The sequence below is a fragment of the Triplophysa rosa genome, linkage group LG7 (genome assembly GCF_024868665.1).
Source record: "Triplophysa rosa linkage group LG7, Trosa_1v2, whole genome shotgun sequence".
In the NCBI taxonomy this organism is placed as follows: domain Eukaryota; kingdom Metazoa; phylum Chordata; class Actinopteri; order Cypriniformes; family Nemacheilidae; genus Triplophysa; species Triplophysa rosa.
The window spans coordinates 8,407,974-8,426,709 of NC_079896.1; the positions used below are offsets into that span (position 1 = coordinate 8,407,974).

Sequence of the window (18,736 nt, forward strand, 5' to 3'; positions counted from 1 at the left end):
CGGCTCTAATTTACTTGAACCCAACAAAGAGGCCTATACCTTTTGTATGTTGATACCTTAGAGATGTCTTATTTCTCTTAAATTAAAAGGTTTCCATCAGGAAAGTTGTCTAACATCAACATTGACACAAATACACTGGAATTCCAGGTTCAGAAAAATCAGGTAAGTAATGCTGGGGTTATTGTGGCCCTGTATGTATATTTTATCAAACGGTTGGGTCACCTTGACTGTTCCTTCTACAACCTTGAATTCACTTCTGCTAAAACTTACTTTCATGATCCCCTCCCTAAGTATTGCTGTACCGTTGAATTAGAGGGATAAAATCTGTATTTCAATATATTGTGATTTTTACCTCACTGTGTTATACATACACCAGAAATGTATGTATAGTTAAGCACTAAAAATAAAAAAATTAGACTGACCCTCATATCATTTCTATCCGTTCTGCACAGTTGCTTTTGTGTTACTCTGTTCAGCTACAGTAATTATTTGTGTGTGTGTTTGTTTGTGTCAGTCTTCAGTAATGAAGAGTTCCACAGGATTCGTTGAAGGTTTATTTCGACCCTACGTATACAACCTGCTTCTTATGCCTGGGGAGGTAAAGTCATTCAACGTGAAGTTTAGACCCATCAGCAGCCACTCTGTGTCCTCTCTGCTGGTCGTCAGGTAAGCTCAGCGTGCCAATTTGACTCGAAACGCAATGAAAAGTGTTTCAGTACAGATTCTAGCATTGTCTTTCGTTTTTGTACAGGAACAATCTGACAGTAGTGGACCTGATCGTGGTTCATGGTCGCGGCACAACAGAGAGTCTGAAGTTGGCTGGGAAAGCCCCAGGTGTCGGCTCCTCCCTGAGGTTTAAACTTACCGAAGCATTCCTCAAAGACTGTTCAGACGGTGAGCGTTTTAAAACGTTAAACAAAAATCTCATTGTTACAAACTAGATTGGTACCTTCATTTTTAATTGCAATATTTCTCTATTCCGAAAGTCAAAGCCAAGGAACCAAACTTTACTCTCCGGAAGATTTTCAGGCTGGAGAACACAGGGCTCCTCTCAATTCACATCCGATCTATGGAGATCAGCGGCAATGCATGCGAGGGCTATGGATTCAAAATTCTCAACTGTGAAGAATTTGCACTCAAACCAAATACTTCAAAAGACCTCATCATACTGTGAGTAGTTTCAACGTGCAAGAACAGTCAAATGGAGGGGTGTTTCTTATACATGATGAGTTTTTTTGTCAGAGTTTAAGTTCGAGTTTGTTATTTGGTTTTTGCAGGTTTACACCAGATTTCACGTCATCTCGAGTCATCCGGGAGCTGAAGTTGGTGACTGCAGGGGGCTCGGTGTTCGTGTTCATGCTGAATGCCTCATTGCCATATCACATGCTGGCAGTGTGTGCTGAGATCCTTCCCCGTCCCAACTGGGAGCTAGAGCTCTACATCGGCGTCTCCGTCATTATGAGGTCTCATTTCTCACATCACTGCACAGAATTATGATTGTCTGAAAATCGTAATCGTTTGTACCATTTTGTGTTGTATTTATTGTATCTTTTATTTCTGTAGCGCCATGTTCCTGCTGGTCATCGCTACAGCCTATCTAGAGGCCCAAGGAATATGGGAGCCCTTCAAACGACGTTTGTCTGTGGAATCCAACTCTCCCATGGAGACTGGAAAACCATTTGATCTCAGGGAAATTGTGCGAATTCAAAGCGAGGCTAAGTAAGTTGGATTTGTAATTTTGTTTAGTCATACTTCATGTGGGATGTGATTTTGTGTGACAAGCCTTGTGTTCGATCTCTTGCAGCTTGAATGATTTTGCAGACTCAAACCAGAATTCGACAAGAGGAATGTACGGGTCAAGCGGTGGCGGGCGGGCTGGGGGTCGACAAGGTGGTCCGCACTCCAATTCTAACGGCAATGGTGTTCTGCCAGACAGCAAAGCCAGATCTGGTTCAGGCCGCTCTGGATCTATGCAATCGTCCTCTGCTTTTTCTGTCAATAAAGATAGTGGCCAAGGACTCAGCCAGCTGACGAACCGAAAGGCTCGCACTTCCAGGCAGCAGCCGCAGGGGTCAGGCCTCCTGGAGAACCTCCAGACCTCAGGACCCTCACAGTCCAACAGGGCCCATAGTACAGAGGATCAGGACTACAGCAGACTCCTGGTAGCCATGGATAGAGACCTTGACAGGCCAGAGTCTCTTGCCATCGCGTCTTCAGAACAGAATTCACAACCATCTTCGCAAAACAAAGGTAATGCAGGTGTTGAGAGAAGTAGAAGCTCAGATTTTGAAGACTCTCAGACTTTCGAAGTTGTAAACGAACAATATGAATTTTCCTTTCAGTCAAATGGCAGATGTTTTTTTGCTGAATGCAGAATATAGCTGTGTGATTTTTACAGTTCTGTTTACATGTTTGTATCTTAAAGTGCTTGAATCAAAAGGGAAAGTGAAGAACAAAACAAAAGCTCTTATGAGGAAAGTGGACAAGGAGAGGAAAACAAAGGGAAGGACTCAAGGAGAAGATTTAAAAGAACCACTGGCAGACAATGATGACAGCTCTTCTACCACCACTGAGACCTCAAACCCAGAAATGGTGGAAAATATTAAAGAGGTAAATACACTAGATGAATCAGTATTTTCTAAATACAAACTTACTGTGTAATTTACATTTTATATGCATTTATTCGTTTATTTAGCAGACCGTTTTATCCAAGTGACAAAGTGCATTTAAAAATCCTATTCATTTGATCAATTCGTCTGCGTTCATGGGAATCAAACCCGTGGTTTATCAGTTCAGCTACAGGAACAATATATGCACTCTCTGACTCCAATATGTTGTAATAACCAGGAGCCAGTGAAGGCGAAAGGAAAAACAGTAACCGCGGACAATGGAAAAGAAAGAGAAGAAATTACTCCCTCCCCAACTAAACCAAAAAATAAGAAACAATCGGCTACGAAAAAGGAGAACCAAGTGGAAAAAACCAGGTTTGTAAGGATTTCAAAGCATAAGTGTCATTACAGTGTCACTAGCAGCATCACATAAAATTGTGGTCTTTGAGCGACTCGACGGGGTTGGCCCTGTGGCTTGAGTTTAGGGGGCTACCTGTGTGGCTGTACAGTGAATCTGTGATTCAGTTTGGTGCCTTTAGTTGTGGAAAAAGACTTGAGTTTTTGTTTGCCTGTTTATACATTTAGCATCTTTTAGCCTCATATCTTTTACACCGTCTTTTTTCTCTACACAGCTCTCTAGAACTCCCTTACATCACTCCTCTGGAGAAACAAGACAAACAGCGCAAAACCTTCAACAAAACCCTCAACATTCCAGGAATTCACAGCGTCGCCAAACCACGAGGTCTGAGCAAATGTAAGTAAACCATTCCAGCTCTTCGGTTTTGTTTTGAGCATCTATTAACTCTTAGGAAGTTTTAAAACATTTTCTCTGTTCGTCCCAGTGGTCAGTGGAAAGATGGGGGATGAGCGGCCATCTTCACTTGGAAAGTTTCTATCCAATGGCTCCATGCAGGAGCTGGGCCATAGCAGTGGATCTGAGGGGGAGAAAGAGTCCCCCCCTCCAGAATGGGACATTCCCCTCAGCAAAACTGGTAATGGCGGGTGATGAATCTAGAATAAACTGGGCCCTGTTAAGCATATATAGACTTATATATAATCACGATTTGCTACTAATAGCTTCCGTGATATAAATGCATGGCCAGTTTATAGCTGTATAGTTTTTTTACTTGTGTTTAATACAGAGTCTAATACTTTTATCAGAAGCAGACAGTCTTCAGCAGATATCTATGCAGACCATGCATGCAGACCAATTCCTGAAAGGATCCGGTTCAGTTATCTCCAGAACCAGTTCCCCACCCCCGACCTCCCCTAGCCTGGTGCCTCGTGGAAGCTACAGCAGCATGCTCCACACCAACAGGTAACCTGTCATAGAAACACAAACTATACCTGGTTGTGAGTGAGTGACTGGCATTTTTAAAATTGCCGTCGAGGCATTTGTATAGGAGATATGAGTTGCTTCTCTATATTTTTATAGCGAGGTCAATTTAAAGAAGGCTCCAGGGAATAAGCTCACAAAGTCAGCCTCTCTGCCTGGCCAAAATGGAAACCCTACCTTTGCAGCTGTAGCTGCTGGCTATGACAAAAGTCCCGGTGAGTTCATTTGTCAGTTTGCTGCTGATGGAAACACGTTTTATGTTGTTGTGTATGACGCATTCATCTTACACTTTTGTTTTCACAGGTGGCAGTGGCTCAGGAAAGCCTGATAGTCTGGCAAAGGTGACGCTGACTCACATGACATCAGTGGAGAGCGACGGGTCTGAAAGGTGTGTTATTTTAACAATAAGATCACAAATCTCATCTCGTTACTTTACAAACATGTTTTCATGATGTTATTGTTTATCTTTTAGCTCTGGACTGTGGACCCCTATAGATAGCATCAGCAGCCCCAGTTTCGGTCCAGTTAATGCTTTTTCTGCTTTTGGACCCCACAACCTCTTCAACCTGTCGGGAGGTATGCAGCAACCAACCCACAAAAAAATGTTTTTTTTTTTTTTTTTAATGTGTCTAATATCGTGGTTATTCTTTATAATAGTTTGCAGAGAGATGACTGTTCCTAATAATTCTGAGCCCCAGCAAAGTTGGCCTGAGTACACTCCACCGTCACCGTCCATTTGGGATACCGAGCCTAGTAATTCTTGGGCAACCAGCGCTGGATCTCCATCAACTCCAACTACTGTAAGACACCCTTACAATGTAGTAAATGCATAAAACGGAGATAGAATACTAGCAGAGAGGATTAACATTTTTCTCTTCTTTTCTTTAGTCCATTTTGGGGAATGCGCGCAGTCCCTGGTCCTTCAGCAGCTCCATCTGGTCCACTGGCAATGACTCCACCCTCAACGCCTTCAACCCTCCCGGTTCCTCCACTCTCCCTGACTTGGTCAGCCACACCGCACCACCCACACCTGCCCCCAATGACATGGGCCGCACCTACAACCCCTGGAGCATGGCGTGGTCTCCCTCACTAAATCGCTGGAACTCAGAGCCCTGGCCCAACAGCTCTGACAACAACAATGGCACCTGAGATTTTCCAAACTAAGCAACCGAAAATGCAGTGGTTTCTAATAGAATTTTATTTTTGTTTGTAAAACGAAGATCATTTTAATTATAAAAACCCATTGGAAAGGTTTAGATGCATTTCTAAGTCCCCCTACAAATTTAAGGACTATTTCTTTTCACGTGGTGCGATTTAAAAATGCCTTTCGTTCCATTTTACCTGACACAGGATGAAAGATTGAAGACATTGGCCAAACGCAACTCAATTGTCCTTTTGTCCAACGCAAAAAATGTTTTTCTTTTCAATTTTAGAGATGCCCTGTTTTGAGTCGTACTGCATTTTAGGTGTTTGGCCCAGTATTACTGTATGATTTAAGATGCAGTGTTACTCAACCTAAAAAAAAGCACTTTGTGTAAAACCCAGCTCGTACGGAGCTATTATTTTGCTTTAAGGATTTCATTGATTTTAGAGCATTTTCTGACCACTTGGTTGATTTCACTTTGGAAAGTGGTTGGCGAGATCTTGTTTATTAGGACAGTAAGGTCTTACCCCTCGAAGTCAAAGCCAGCTCGTAAAAGACTTTGAGATTTTATTTGATTTTGTTTTAATTGGCCTCTGGCGAAAGTGAAAAGCTTTATTTGCTGAAATTGACTTTTAATTTGAGGGAGCTTTAAGAACTTGAAATGTGTTCCGTGAATAATTCATTTGTCACTTCTGGAGCGAAAGAATTGGTCACATTGGTTGAAATAAACATATCAGGCTGGAAAAGCAACTTGTTTTATTTCTGCTTAACATAGTTTTGTATGAACAGAAAAGAAATCTACATTTGTTGATTGAGTGATTGCTGTTGATTTTGAAATAGAAATCCAGTTGTGATTTGACATTCATTCTTATAGTCCCACAGACAGTAGTTATGCATTAGCTACCTTTTACAGAAAGAAACATGTTTCTATGCTATCTGTAAAGACGTTTTGAGCATTGCACTAAACTTCAGGTCGTCACATTTCCTCATCACAAACACTCGATGGCCTTTGTTCAGTGTATTGGATGGATCCAAAACCATCATGCCTCGTCCCAGTTCACCTTGCATCTCCACACGTACAGCACACTCTACACTCTCTGTAATAACACTGCTGTCTACACAAGCTGCAACGGCATACGCATCATAAGGCACAAACCCTTGCCCAAAAAGGAAATCTTTCTTGTTGATGCCGAAGTCTCTAGAAAAGGCCCAGCATTTTGAAGTTATCTTCTTCATGAATCGAGCAGCCGATGTATCCTGATTGACCAGCTCATCAAAAAACTCCTGGCAAGATATTAGATATTTGTCTTCAACGTTTACATTGGATGATTTTTTTATTCGTTTTATTCGTGATGGGTGGTTCTTACCCAAGGCAGTTTGCTTCTGCAAGTAAACTCCCAGGTTGCAATGTGTGTCGTGCAGGTATATTCCTCTAAAACTATGTAAGATGATTCTGCATCCATTCCAAAATTAAACTCTGCACATGGCGTCACATTTCCCATGCCTGTAATATACAGTAAACAAAAGTAGTCACTCGGGGAAGACGGTGCCACCACACTTGCCCTGATTTGTGCTCCTGGGTTTCTCAATACTGGCTTGTGCTCTTACCTTCCATATTACCACCCATAATATACAAATCCTTGAGTTTTTGAGGCAGTGTGGGATCTAATTTTACAGCCAAAGCCAAGTTAGTCAGTGGACCAAGAGCTATGAGGGAAACCTGTGTATGAGTAAACAAACTGTCACCTGTGCATGTCAATAATCAACCACAAGATGGCATCACAACCATATGCTTCCAGACATTTGCCAACCAGACATTTTTTTTAAAAGATTTATTAATAAATATCTATATACAGTTAAGTGAGAGGGGACAGGAAGCGAAGTGGGCGAGAGAGAAGGGGGTGGGTTCAGGAAAGGACCACGAGACTGGAATCTGGAACCCATATGCTTCCAGACACTTAAAGCTATTATAATAGTTTATTTCTTACCTCTCCCTGGTTTTCATTTATCAGTCTTATCATGGCATGAACGGCTTGATCTTTTTGTATCCGATTCTTCCAAATCTCGGAATCTCTGTTCTCCAGAACATCTCCCAACCCATCTGTGCCAAAGTGATCTTTTAAAGACCTCACAGCTTTGACTAGAGGGCCTGCAGACCCTTTGAAGACCGGAATCTGAGGGGAAACAACGCACCCCACTTTGTGTAAATTCTGAGTATTGGTTTTTAAGCACCAGTATTCTGTTTTAATTGATATTAGCCTTACCTGTGTTTGTCCACAGACCGACAGTACCCGCATTACGTTTTGACAGACATTATCCACATCAGCGTTTCCAAAACAGCAGGTGATACCCAGTATCTTTACATTTGGAGCTGCGAGATCAACTATAATAGCCAGAGCGTCATCTATCCCACAGTCTGTGTCGATTATCACCAGCTTTTGAGCCATGCTGGTTAGATGGAGCCCATATTGAGAGTTTGGTTGTAATTCATAGTAATCACATACAAGAAGTTGCATTAAAGGAATCACATTCAAAAAGGAAACTCACTATTTACTCACACTCTTGTCTTAAACCTTTTTTTCTTCTGCAAAACGCAAAGAAAGATATTTTGGAAAAATCTTGGTAACCAAAAACCATTGACTTCTATGGTATGGACACAAAACCAATGCAAGTCAATGGGGACCAACGGTTTTCTGTTCCCAACATTCTTCAAAATATCTTCTTTTGTGTTCTGCAGAAGAAAGAAAGTCATATATGTTTGAAATGACAAGAACATGTTCATTTTGAAGGTGAACTCTCCCTTTTAATGTATTGCAAAATACATATAGATTGTAAATGAAATTCGCAAATCTCAGAGGGGCAAATACATTTGCTATATAAATAATATTATAACATACTATAGGAATACTTATACTATAATAAAGTATAATTACCTCATCGTACTACAATTATTACAGATTTATATTGTATAGACGGTATTATATTGTATGACTATTTATTCAGGCTACCACAAAATTTGCTAATCATATTCTGATGAAGATAAAATGATAATACATTGTATTTGTAATCCATGACACTGCATGCTTTTTGCAAATGACATCAAGCTACATAACGTAATTTAGTTAGTTCACGAGCACGGTTTAGGAAGCACTGCTGTAGGAAGCGCAGGTTTTAAGGTTTTTGTAAGTGTCCTAATGTTGTATTAGAGTCCCCAACAACATGTTCAAATGTATCAAATGTTAAAAAAAACGGTGCTATTTCCTTAAAATATTTATTTAGTAGGGCTGTCGCGATAAACCGACGATAAATATCACGTGATTTATACACAGCTTATACACAGTAGGAAAATGCTGCTGCATCCGAAAGCCAGAGGGCGCTCTCGTGCGGAAACTCCAAATACGCACTACAGAAGAAGACCATAACACGTTCTAGAATCTAGGAAATGCCTATGGACATCTTTTTATCACTGTTACTCAAGCATCATCAGGTATTTTTATGATAAGAAATGTATATTTATAATGATCATGTTTGACGGGTGTTGCTTTTTCAAATGCACATTATAAGCGACTCAAACTCGCACTGCTTTTAGATCGAGGAGCATTTCCTACTGATCCCAGAGCCGTGCTTCACGGACAAGCTACGCATTAAAAAAATATAAAAATGGCATCGGTATTACCATATCACAAGTACTCCATCTATCTTCATAAACCATTCAGACTAGTTTTCTGTTGCTCTTTTTTCGTCATAGCTGTGGGAGTGCAACGGCTCTATCCAAAAGTTTACTTTGATTATACAGAGAGGAGTAACTGAGAAAGTTAGCGAGAGCTTCCAAAGATAATGCACACACCTTTACATAATAAAATGATATAGTGCTGCAGTCCGTTTTTTAAATAATGACAAGAAAACCGTTTTGTTTGAAGGGGATCGTGACCACAGCTAAACTTTGCACACTTGACAAAACCGTCAAGCGGCTGGCAAATCCCGCGTTGAACTCGCCAAAATTTGAGAAGCAGTCGTCGGTAAAATGACGAGCACATAACACGAGGTTGGAATTGTACTGCAGTGGTATCGTGGAAAAAAATTTAGCCACTGATCCTTCACACCGTCATCCTTTAGCAGTGAAAACAAAGTACATTTGCGTTCACAGCAGAAAACACAGCGTCTCCTCGACACGTTGTATACGCAATACTACTACCTGAAGTGCTAGTGGGGAGGTCAGAGTGTTCCTGTTTGGCGGGGATTGTGCTGATGCGTTACACTGTGACGTATCGATGTTACACTCAAAAGATTTGAAAGCCTCACGATTTGTTTGGGCGGTTCGGAGTCGACTCCTTATTTAGAAGCCAATATCTTAATTTATCATGGACTTTTTGGATTAACAACTTTGCAGATCGTTAAAATTGAAGGAAAGCTATGTTACACACTGCAATGCCAGCAATTTTATGAGATTCATGAAACCTGCTCTTTAACAGTTTTGAGATATATTTATTTTTCAGTTATTTCCGTATCTATGTCAGTTTTTAATTTGCCTTCACGCAACACGTTAGTAAAAAGGCCAAAAAATAAATCCAGCTTTCTTTCTCAGACTGTCAGCGCCATTGGACTTTGAGCAAAGGAAAGTCAGGCGTCAATGTACACTTATAAACCACTGTAGGTGTAAGTTTACAGGCTGTAACTTACCATAGGCACAGACATAGAAGCTTATTTCGATATTTATGTTAAAAAATTAAGCCTTTTCCACATTATATAAATGAAATACATGTGGTATACGCAATAGACACAACAGCCTAACGTTACATGTGGTATACTCAATAGACAATATAAAAGTTCAGCCTCTCATTCATGCGTTTTTAAATTATACCCTTGCACTTTTAAAACGGAAATATATTATCCAATAATGTCTGATGGAGCCAGGCTATTGTTTTTTCACTTTTACTTATTGTTTTACCTACCCTGGCTGTCTGTCAGTGTCTAGGCGCATACTCCCGTCAATTCATTGACATTTCGGCCCCCTTTAATCCTGCAGTACTAGAGGCTGCCTTTAGCATCCACGCTCTATTTCAACTGAATGATTACAAAAACAGGTGGATAATCAATGAAGGCTATCAATGTTTACCTCGCTTAGTGAAAGAATATCAAATATTTCGTTAAAATTTACATTTAACTATAAAGAAAGTTTGTTGTAGTTTTAAATAAACCTTCTTGCTTTGATTTGTAGAAATATTGTACAATTTTGTGTCACATAACACCCCCCGTTTCAGGTTGGTAGAGCCTGCTAAAACACAGCAGCTAGGCACAGAAGACAGTCAAACAGAGAGGTCGCACAGCGTAGTTTAAACAAGTACACTATCCCCGCAAAACTGACAAGGTAGGTGTTTTTTATTTTAGTAAAGACTAGATACGTATGAATTTTACCGTTATTTTTCGACACGGATTAACGACGTTGTATGTAAAGGCTGGATTCTGAGCCAGTTGATCGATACCGCTTAACGGTTCGCTATTATTTATCGATATCATGTTTGTCTGTGGTTTAAACTCACAGTGCGGCGATTTAGCCTATGATTGGCGATGATGACCCTTTAAATGCAACCTTGTCATCTCGATGTTATTCGTTGAAAATGATGTAAACGGTGCTAGTGTATGTAACTTTGGTGCACAGCACATTCAACCAGGTGGAACCATTGAATTTTAGTCCATTTGAATCATAAAGCGTCGATTATTGAAAGCTACTGTCAGTTTTAGTCTGGGCCATCATCCCTTCTCTCAACCACGTACAGCCGGAGATAAAACCATCTGGCCTAGTTTAGGACTATAAACCATCAATAACCATGATGATGGAATCAACAGTCCACACCTTAGGTTGCACAAATTCAGTATAATTTAATATTATGTTGTGTTCTTGCTCAAAGATCTCATATGCTGTAGCACTTTTGTAATTTGCTTTGGATAAGACCATCTGCTGCTGTAAATGCTTACGTGTAATATTCTATACACTGTTTTAATTATTTTATGAATTACATCATTTGAATTGGTATGCATTACTTTGTATATTTTATACACTTTTTAATTTTTAATAGTAGCCAGTGGATGAGATTCTTTGAGCTCTCTGGGACCAAACCCAGCGTGACAAACACCTGTAGGTTATTCTCCTAACCACCATCCCAGTTCTCCGTTCAATGCCTAACACTGTGGAAAGTGAAGGCGCTAAGGTATCTGCTAGTACTGGTCAGGAGGCCCCATCACCGGCCCCGGGCAGAGAGGATGAGCCTGAGCGCAGCTTCCTGAGCCCGTCGACACGTGATGCGCTGCGGGCGCGACGGGCATCCAGTGCCGAGCTCCAGCTTCCATGGACCTGCCCTGTAACACATTCCAGGGAGAAGTTCTACACCGTCTGCTCAGACTACGCGCTGCTTAACCGAGCCCGACCCGTCATCACATCTGAAGATGGGCCGGCTGCAAATCCAGACGGCGGGACGTCATTAGTCAAGCACAACACTGCTTCAGCCACCCAGAGTCATTCTGGGGGAATAAGTGTGTCTTTAGATGGGAACTGTGACATGGAGGGTGTGACATCTAGCAACCAGCCTGTGCTGGCCTGGGAGATTGACACCTCAGATTTTGAAGCGGTTTTAATACGAAAGGCCAGGACAAGTATGTGGTTTCATGTTAATCATACATTTTGTAGACCACAAATGCTGACATCTTAAAGATTTCTTTGAAATGATGAAATATAAATTAGTCATTCATTTAAAAAAATGTATATATTTCACATGCTAATGAATTTACGTACAGTAAATAGATCACAAGTATGAAAGTACCAGGGTCATTTTTTAATCCAAAAGCTGGTCATTAAAAAAATATTCTTGGAGAATGAGATCATATTCGCCATCTGCTGTAGTTTATGCAACTCCACAGTGATGACCTCATTGACTCAGGTGATGTCACAGTTCGCTCTACTTGTATACTTCATGATAAGCTTTATGTATGTAAATGTATGTAAACAGATCAACAAAAACATTATTTTGCGTCTATAAGAACCTTTTCTCACATTATTATAAAATGCATATTTTTATAATGCATCAATTTTAAACAGCAAAAGCCTAATATGCCATTTCTAATGTTATTAAAGGTCCCTAGTTTTTCATCAAATGAAATAAAATAAATAAACCTAAATTGAAATTGTTTACTCAGGTAATGTAAAGAAATTAAACTCGAAGAAAATGAAATCCTCAGACAGGCCAATCAGAAACCTCCAAGATCTGCCACCACAGGCCTCTCTGGAGGATATCAAACAGAGAAAAGTCCTCGACCTCCGCAGATGGTAAACCTGCTTTACTTACATTCTTTTGAATGAACAAATTGACCATAAACTTTTTATGACCGATATTTTAATGATTTGACCTCCTAGGTACTGCATTAGCCGTCCGCAATATAAAACTTCATGTGGAATCTCTTCACTGGTCTCCTGCTGGAACTTTCTCTACAGTACTTTAGGAGCAGGCAGGTCTGTGTGTTCCTTGCTGAAACGTATGACCCATTTTGAGTTTTGTGGGTAATTTCAGATGGTACAGATTTGGTACAGTACTGATGTTTTGTATGTTCTGAAGTGTTTTAGGATAAAGGAATGAATGTCTCAAGGTGTATTTTTAGAAGCAAGACCAGCACATTCATTTGATCTATTTTAAGAACTGCATTGTAAGCCAGTCTTTGAAAACTTTGCAAGAATAGTGAAAAGTAACCTTCAGATTTTGTTTGTTCAGTCTTCCACCTATTTCTCAAGAAGAGGCCCTGCATATACTCGGCTTCCAGCCTCCATTTGAAGACATCAAATTTGGACCATTTACAGGCAATGCCACTTTGATGCGGTAAGATTACTGTATTACTTGCTCTTTGGCCTTCAAAGAGTCTTACTATTTTAATATATATTAATGCCTATGTATTTTTATTTTGGCGCAGATGGTTCAGACAACTCAATGATAATTTTCGTGTCCGAGGATGCTCATACATTCTGTACAAACCTCACGGGAAGCACAAGACAGCAGGAGAGACAGGTGTGTCATTCTTCAAGAGACTTTCATATCATATTGTTCTAATGAGGCATTTTTGATGTGGTCAACAGCTCTGACATCATGAGAGATCATCGAGTTACCTAAAGGGCAGACAAAACTGCTTGGGTCAACCAGTCGTATTTCTATTATTTTATGCACAAATATTACTGTTGTATTGCTTAAAAGTGAATATGAACTTGTTTTCTTTGCAGTATTTGAGGTCCGAAAAATGCAGAGTATCTTTTCTTCTATTTTAAAGGGGTCATATGGCGCGAATATGTGTTAAAGTGTCGGAACAAACGCCTCGTGTAACCACACCCCCACAAATCTACGTCAGTTTGTGGTATGATTTGACTATGACCGCCCAAATGTATACGCAAGTAAGGTAGGCGTACCTGTCAGTACAATTGCTTTGGAACCTGATGTTCCAAATATGGTAAGAGGCGGTACATTTCCGTCACAAGCTTGCAGTATTCGACCAATCACTACGCACTAGTTAACTGGCCAATCATAGCACACCTCGCTTTTCAGAGCGATGAGCTTTGTAAAAAATTGCGCGTTTCAGAGAGGCGGGGCAAAGAGGAGATATAAACATGCACGGTATGTGGAAAATACAGCGTTTTTGAACCTTAAATCGTGTATACACATTGCATTACATCTAAAACAAACAATAATATTCGTTTTAGCCGTGTCATATGACCCTTTTAAACTGTTTCTCCAGTTTTTATTTTCTGCAAATAAATGCAAATAGAAACAATATTTTTATTGAAAATTGGGAGAAATCTTGTTAGTAGTTCACAGAATGAAACAAAAAGGATCATTTTACCTAATCACATAATAAATGTTAAAATCAGAAAAAATGATTTTGAAATGCTCTTAATTTTTCCCAGGGCTGTATGTACTGTTGTTTTGTTTAGATGTAGTTCACCTGCTATCAAAGCATAAAATATACATGATCACCATATTTCTTCATCCTAGCTGATGGAGCTCTGATAAAGCTGACCCAGGGCCTCAAAGATGAGTCCATGGCCTACATTTACCACTGTCAAAATCACTACTTCTGTCCTGTGGGCTATGAAGCTACACCAATAAAAGCAGCCAAAGCATACAGGTACAACTTTTGGTGTTATTAACCACTCAAATGACTTTCATTTAGGTTAATTTGCCTGACACAGCTGGAAGAGAAGTTGAAATAAAATAGATTCTAAAAAGCTATATAAGCTGAGAGTTATTAATAAGATAACTTTTTACAGGGGTCCATTGCTTCATAATGAGATGGAACACTGGATTCTCATTGGTGAACCAAGCAGGAAACACCCTGCAATCCACTGTAAAAAGTATGGCTAGTTATGCATTTTGCATTTGCAGTGTTTGGTGTAAATAATAAATGTTACTTTTAATGATATTTACAGTATTAATGTGTAAATAACAAATATGGCACTGATCTTGTTTTTAAATCAGGTGGGCAGATATTGTGACGGATCTAAACAGTCAGAATCCAGAATACTTGGACATTCGCCATTTAGAGAGAGGCATTCAGTATCGTAAAACCAAGAAGGTAAGTAATGGAAAATTATGGTAATAGCGCTTCTACACTACAGTATTATAGATTATACATATTATCGCTGTCCTTCTGAAACCTTGGATCTCCATATTTTGTGATTTTTATTTTTGCAATAAATCATTGTCACTGGGTTTTGCAAATATATAGCCAATTAAAATAAAGTATTAAAAAGTTTTTGTCAGCTTTGACAACACAGTTTTGGAATCATTTAAAAAGTACAATGTTTTTACCATTCCCTGAAAAACTGTGAATTTGGACATCCAAGGTTTTAGAAGGACAACAACGATATGTAGATTTATATTTTAAATATTTGTTATTTCAAGAAAAGTGTCAGAATGTATGATGAAAGATAGAATTTTTTTATAGGTAGGGGGCAATCTTCATTGCATCATGGCCTTCCAAAGAGTAAACTGGCAAAAGTTGGGACCGTGGGCACTGAATCTTGAAAACCTGAGGCATGATCTCCACCATCAGGCTTCAGAGAACAGAGGCCAAGCAGGACCAGAGGACGGTTCTGAGGAGAGATCAGCAAAACGTCTGGGCAGGTCCCTCAGCACAGGGAACCAAAAGTCAGACAATGGTTGGAAGCGTTTGTCCAACACAGCTGAGTACAGGCACAGAGGCTCTCCAGATAGTGACCCAGATGAAGACATAAACGACTAAATCTTAAATGTCCAACCCTCCACGGGAGGACACTTATTGTGTATTCAGCCATTTAAAGAATATTTACCTTTCCAGGTAGTTAACGAAAATAAAAGGTAATAATTAGATATGTATTATACATCGCAGACAAAATGGGGAGTAGTGGTTAAAGCTTAGGGCTTGTAACCGTAAGGTTGCTGGTTTCTTGTAAGGAATGAGCTATCATCCTTGTGTCCTTGAGCAAAACTTTAATTCCAGGTTTCTTAACATGGATTGTGCTGATAATCAATTAACATTGGCATTCTTTTGCAACATAATGTAAAGTCTTGGTCATGTAATGATCTTTTGTATTCTTTCCGAAATACTACCCATAATCCCTCCAAGATGTTAAGTCACCTCTCTGATAGGTCAGTGCTGCTTTTTGAAACATTGTGAATAAATGGATAAAGAAACTAGTGCAAGTAATTGCACTGTGTGTACCAAGGATATGATGAACATTTACTTTTCAGATCAATATTTCTTCTGTTATTTTCTACTTTTTTGAAGTACAGTGTGGACTATGTTATAGATGAAAAATCTTGATGTTACTAACACTAAATATTAACGGTCAAAGTTATCATAGATCTGAAGATACTGGAGTGTTTAACAATGTCACACAACAGGATGGGGTTATATGAAATATTTGTTTGCGTGAAATAACATAGGATGGAGCCATCTGTAAATAGTACCTTGAAGGATTACAGTGATGTTCTTTGTGAAATGCTGTAATCTAAGATTGCATGATTGCCTCCATATTGTGCATTGCAAATTGTGTTCTTTGGTGATAGTTCACCCAAAAATGAAAATTCTGTCATAATTTACTAAAGAACCCAAACAATTATATTTTAAAGAATGAACATCGGCGGTACCTATTGACTCGCATTGGTTTTGTGTCCATACAATAGAAGTGAATGGGTACCGCCATTGTTCGGGTGCCAACATTCTTCAAATTATCTTTTGTGTTCTGCAAAATAAATAGTCATACAGGTTTGAAATGACAAGAGGGTAGGTAACTGACAGAATATTCATTTTTGGGTAAATTATCCCTTTAACACAGCAACATCTAATATAATGTTTAATGTCCAGTCATCACAAATCTCAAGTGAATCTGTTGTGTTGGTATTTTTTATTTATAAATAAAATATTTATACACATTCTTATCCATTAGTGGACTTTTATAGATGACAAACATCACTTTAACTCTCAGCCCATTAAACATATGTTATAAAACATTTCTAGATAGTTTCAACTCTGCTCAAAAGGTCCACCAGCCCCTCTTTACTAAGGAACATAGTTTCTCCACTCCGCTGACGAAGAACTTCAAATATGGGAAGATCCTCTAAAGCTTTCTGCCCTACCACCACCACATAAGGATACCCCAGAATCTTAGCATCCTTTAATCTTTTCCCAATGGTCATCTGAGTCCTGTCATCCAGGACCACCTCTCCTTTAAGGTTCGCTAGACTGTTGCCCAAGCTTTGAGCCAGATCCTCAGAGATTCTTGTGGCTTCTTGCGCCTTACTGCCCTTTTTAGGAGGAAGAACACACACTTGAAAAGGAGCGATTAACCCAGGCCAGCATATAGCATCGACTGATGACAGCACCTCTATCGAGGCAGCAAGGATTCGAGTCACACCCAGTCCAAAACAGCCCATCTCGGCCACCGAAGGCTCATTCGAAGCATTGACAAACAAAGCTTTAAAAACCTGTGAATATTTTGTGCCAAGGTAAAAAGTGTGACCCACTTCGATGCCTCTGGTTTCACTCAATACGCCAGTTTGGCACTGTGAGCAGTGAGTCTGTCCCGGCTCCATGGTTTCAACGTTGGCAGAAAATCCACAGTTTTGACAAACAAGTAATCGGTCTTCACCGATGTCTGCTGGTAGCTGAAACTCATGGGAAAGTGTGCCACCTATGTTGCCAGTGTCAGCCTGAACCTGCACCCAATTCAAGCCCAGCCGGTCGAACAGACGTCCATATGCTCGACACACAGACTGGTACGTATCAAGGGCTGCCACCTCGCTAATGTCGAATGAATACATGTCTTTCATGTAGAACTCCCGTCCCCGAAGGAGCCCAAACTTTGGCTTCTGTTCGTCACGAAACTTACGTGTTACCTGAAAGACACAACCACATAACCACAACATTTTCATAAATACAGTTTGTAATAACTAGTCTACATGATGACGTTTTAAAGACATTTCAATACCTGATACAGCAAAAGTGGAAGTTTCTTGTAGGATACCGTGCTCTGCGAAGCAAAAAGCTCTGTAATTGCTTCTTCATGAGTCGGCCCAAGGCAGTATTCCGCATTATGGCGATCCTGTAGCCTGAACATCTCTTTCCCCATGAGCTCCCAGCGTCCACTCGTCTTCCACAGTTTTGCACTGCACAACGCTGGCATGTCAACTTTTTGCCCACCGATGGCATGCATCTCCTCATCGATGAGCCGGACGAGCTTCTCCATGGACCTCAGAGCCACTGGTAAATAGTAGAAGCAGCCGGGGTTGGAGGGATGGATCAGTCCCGTCTGCAGCATCAGTCTCTGGCTGCGACATGTCAATTCTCCTCCCTCCTGACCTTCCCGGAGGTTGGAAGGCTGGAAGAGACGAGATACGCGAGGAGTTGGGATGGTGGGTTTGGATGGAGGGGAGACTGGGGGAGAAGTGTGGGTGGCACAGTTGATGTGACTCCTCTTTAATGCTTTAAGGAACGTCCTGGAGAGGATGGTCGGAAGTTTGTGTGTTTTACAGTGACGCATCAGCACGTCCATTTTTGACTATTTGGATGTTCCTCTGTCAATGAATAAAATAAAGATCAGCATGAAAAAAATAGTTATGGCTGATAAAGCAACATCAATTGATAGTCCTAAAGTAATGACTGTACACTTCCAAAATCACAGGAGAACAACCCCATTATGAAATGATAGGAGTGCACTTGCCGTCACTCTCGTTAAACTAAAGATAACAGTCGCGCACATTTCATCACAGCAAAACGACAAAAGGATCAAACTTACCGTGAGTTTGCTTCCTCATTAACTCTAAAATTCTGTTAGATCAAACTGAGATCATTTTTGTAGGACATAGCTTTCATTGCGCACACGCGCGAGACAATCTACACATGACAACTTCCTACACTAAAGACAAAAGGGGTATTCGACTTCACGCGGCACTGCGCAGACCGACCGACTTATGATATTAAAGTACCGCGAGAATTAGTCGAAATCTGTGCTGTCGAATGGCTCTCGCGGGACTTTGATTTCATACATCGGTCGTTCTGCTCAGCGCCTCATGAAGGCGATTTTTCTTCTTTTGCTTAATCGAGGCCACTTGTACTGCACACTGCCATCTACTG

The 18,736-nt window shown here is 40.3% G+C and overlaps 4 protein-coding genes across 6 annotated transcripts in view; 2 read left to right on the forward strand and 2 right to left on the reverse strand.

Annotated features, from left to right (window-relative positions):
• tmem131 (transmembrane protein 131) overlaps positions 1 to 5,833 on the forward strand; it is a 40,843-nt gene extending 35,010 nt beyond the window's left edge. Inside the window, exons 25-41 of one of the 2 annotated variants that reach the window (XM_057338259.1) lie at positions 90 to 162; positions 515 to 666; positions 752 to 894; positions 987 to 1,170; positions 1,278 to 1,463; positions 1,564 to 1,719; positions 1,805 to 2,250; positions 2,426 to 2,610; positions 2,848 to 2,984; positions 3,242 to 3,363; positions 3,452 to 3,601; positions 3,771 to 3,927; positions 4,045 to 4,160; positions 4,249 to 4,333; positions 4,418 to 4,521; positions 4,603 to 4,745; positions 4,834 to 5,833. In XM_057338259.1, coding sequence (XP_057194242.1) covers positions 90 to 162; positions 515 to 666; positions 752 to 894; positions 987 to 1,170; positions 1,278 to 1,463; positions 1,564 to 1,719; positions 1,805 to 2,250; positions 2,426 to 2,610; positions 2,848 to 2,984; positions 3,242 to 3,363; positions 3,452 to 3,601; positions 3,771 to 3,927; positions 4,045 to 4,160; positions 4,249 to 4,333; positions 4,418 to 4,521; positions 4,603 to 4,745; positions 4,834 to 5,094 — 2,800 coding nt within the window. In that variant the 3' untranslated portion in view covers positions 5,095 to 5,833. The remainder of the gene's footprint in view (positions 1 to 89; positions 163 to 514; positions 667 to 751; positions 895 to 986; positions 1,171 to 1,277; positions 1,464 to 1,563; positions 1,720 to 1,804; positions 2,251 to 2,425; positions 2,611 to 2,847; positions 2,985 to 3,241; positions 3,364 to 3,451; positions 3,602 to 3,770; positions 3,928 to 4,044; positions 4,161 to 4,248; positions 4,334 to 4,417; positions 4,522 to 4,602; positions 4,746 to 4,833) is intronic. The other variant, XM_057338260.1, reaches the window with a different exon arrangement.
• A 112-nt stretch (positions 5,834 to 5,945) lies between these two features.
• On the reverse strand, positions 5,946 to 10,108 carry si:ch211-201h21.5 (uncharacterized protein LOC555526 homolog). The gene is made up of 6 exons (XM_057338261.1): positions 10,042 to 10,108; positions 7,354 to 7,537; positions 7,078 to 7,263; positions 6,698 to 6,809; positions 6,457 to 6,593; positions 5,946 to 6,373 (listed from the first exon to the last, which is right to left on the reverse strand). Exons 1-6 carry the CDS (start codon positions 10,068 to 10,070, stop codon positions 6,017 to 6,019), a joined length of 1,005 nt encoding a protein of 334 aa, XP_057194244.1. The 5' UTR covers positions 10,071 to 10,108; the 3' UTR covers positions 5,946 to 6,016.
• Positions 10,109 to 10,343: 235 nt separating this feature from the next.
• On the forward strand, positions 10,344 to 16,542 carry LOC130557226 (basic immunoglobulin-like variable motif-containing protein). Of its 2 annotated transcripts, none has more exons than XM_057338852.1 (10): positions 10,344 to 10,457; positions 11,167 to 11,740; positions 12,281 to 12,410; positions 12,498 to 12,593; positions 12,850 to 12,954; positions 13,046 to 13,140; positions 14,116 to 14,248; positions 14,391 to 14,474; positions 14,599 to 14,695; positions 15,068 to 16,542. In XM_057338852.1, the coding sequence occupies exons 2-10, from the start codon at positions 11,266 to 11,268 to the stop codon at positions 15,362 to 15,364; spliced, it is 1,512 nt and encodes a 503-aa protein (XP_057194835.1). In that variant the 5' UTR covers positions 10,344 to 10,457; positions 11,167 to 11,265; the 3' UTR covers positions 15,365 to 16,542. The 2 variants fall into 2 exon arrangements, with proteins under 2 accessions (XP_057194835.1, XP_057194836.1); XM_057338853.1 differs by having other exon boundaries at positions 10,345 to 10,457; positions 11,170 to 11,740.
• pars2 (prolyl-tRNA synthetase 2, mitochondrial) lies at positions 16,490 to 18,536 on the reverse strand. Its single transcript, XM_057338854.1, has 3 exons — positions 18,399 to 18,536; positions 17,592 to 18,177; positions 16,490 to 17,499 (listed from the first exon to the last, which is right to left on the reverse strand). Exons 2-3 carry the CDS (start codon positions 18,153 to 18,155, stop codon positions 16,618 to 16,620), a joined length of 1,446 nt encoding a protein of 481 aa, XP_057194837.1. The 5' UTR covers positions 18,156 to 18,177; positions 18,399 to 18,536; the 3' UTR covers positions 16,490 to 16,617.
• Positions 18,537 to 18,736: the final 200 nt, after the last annotated feature.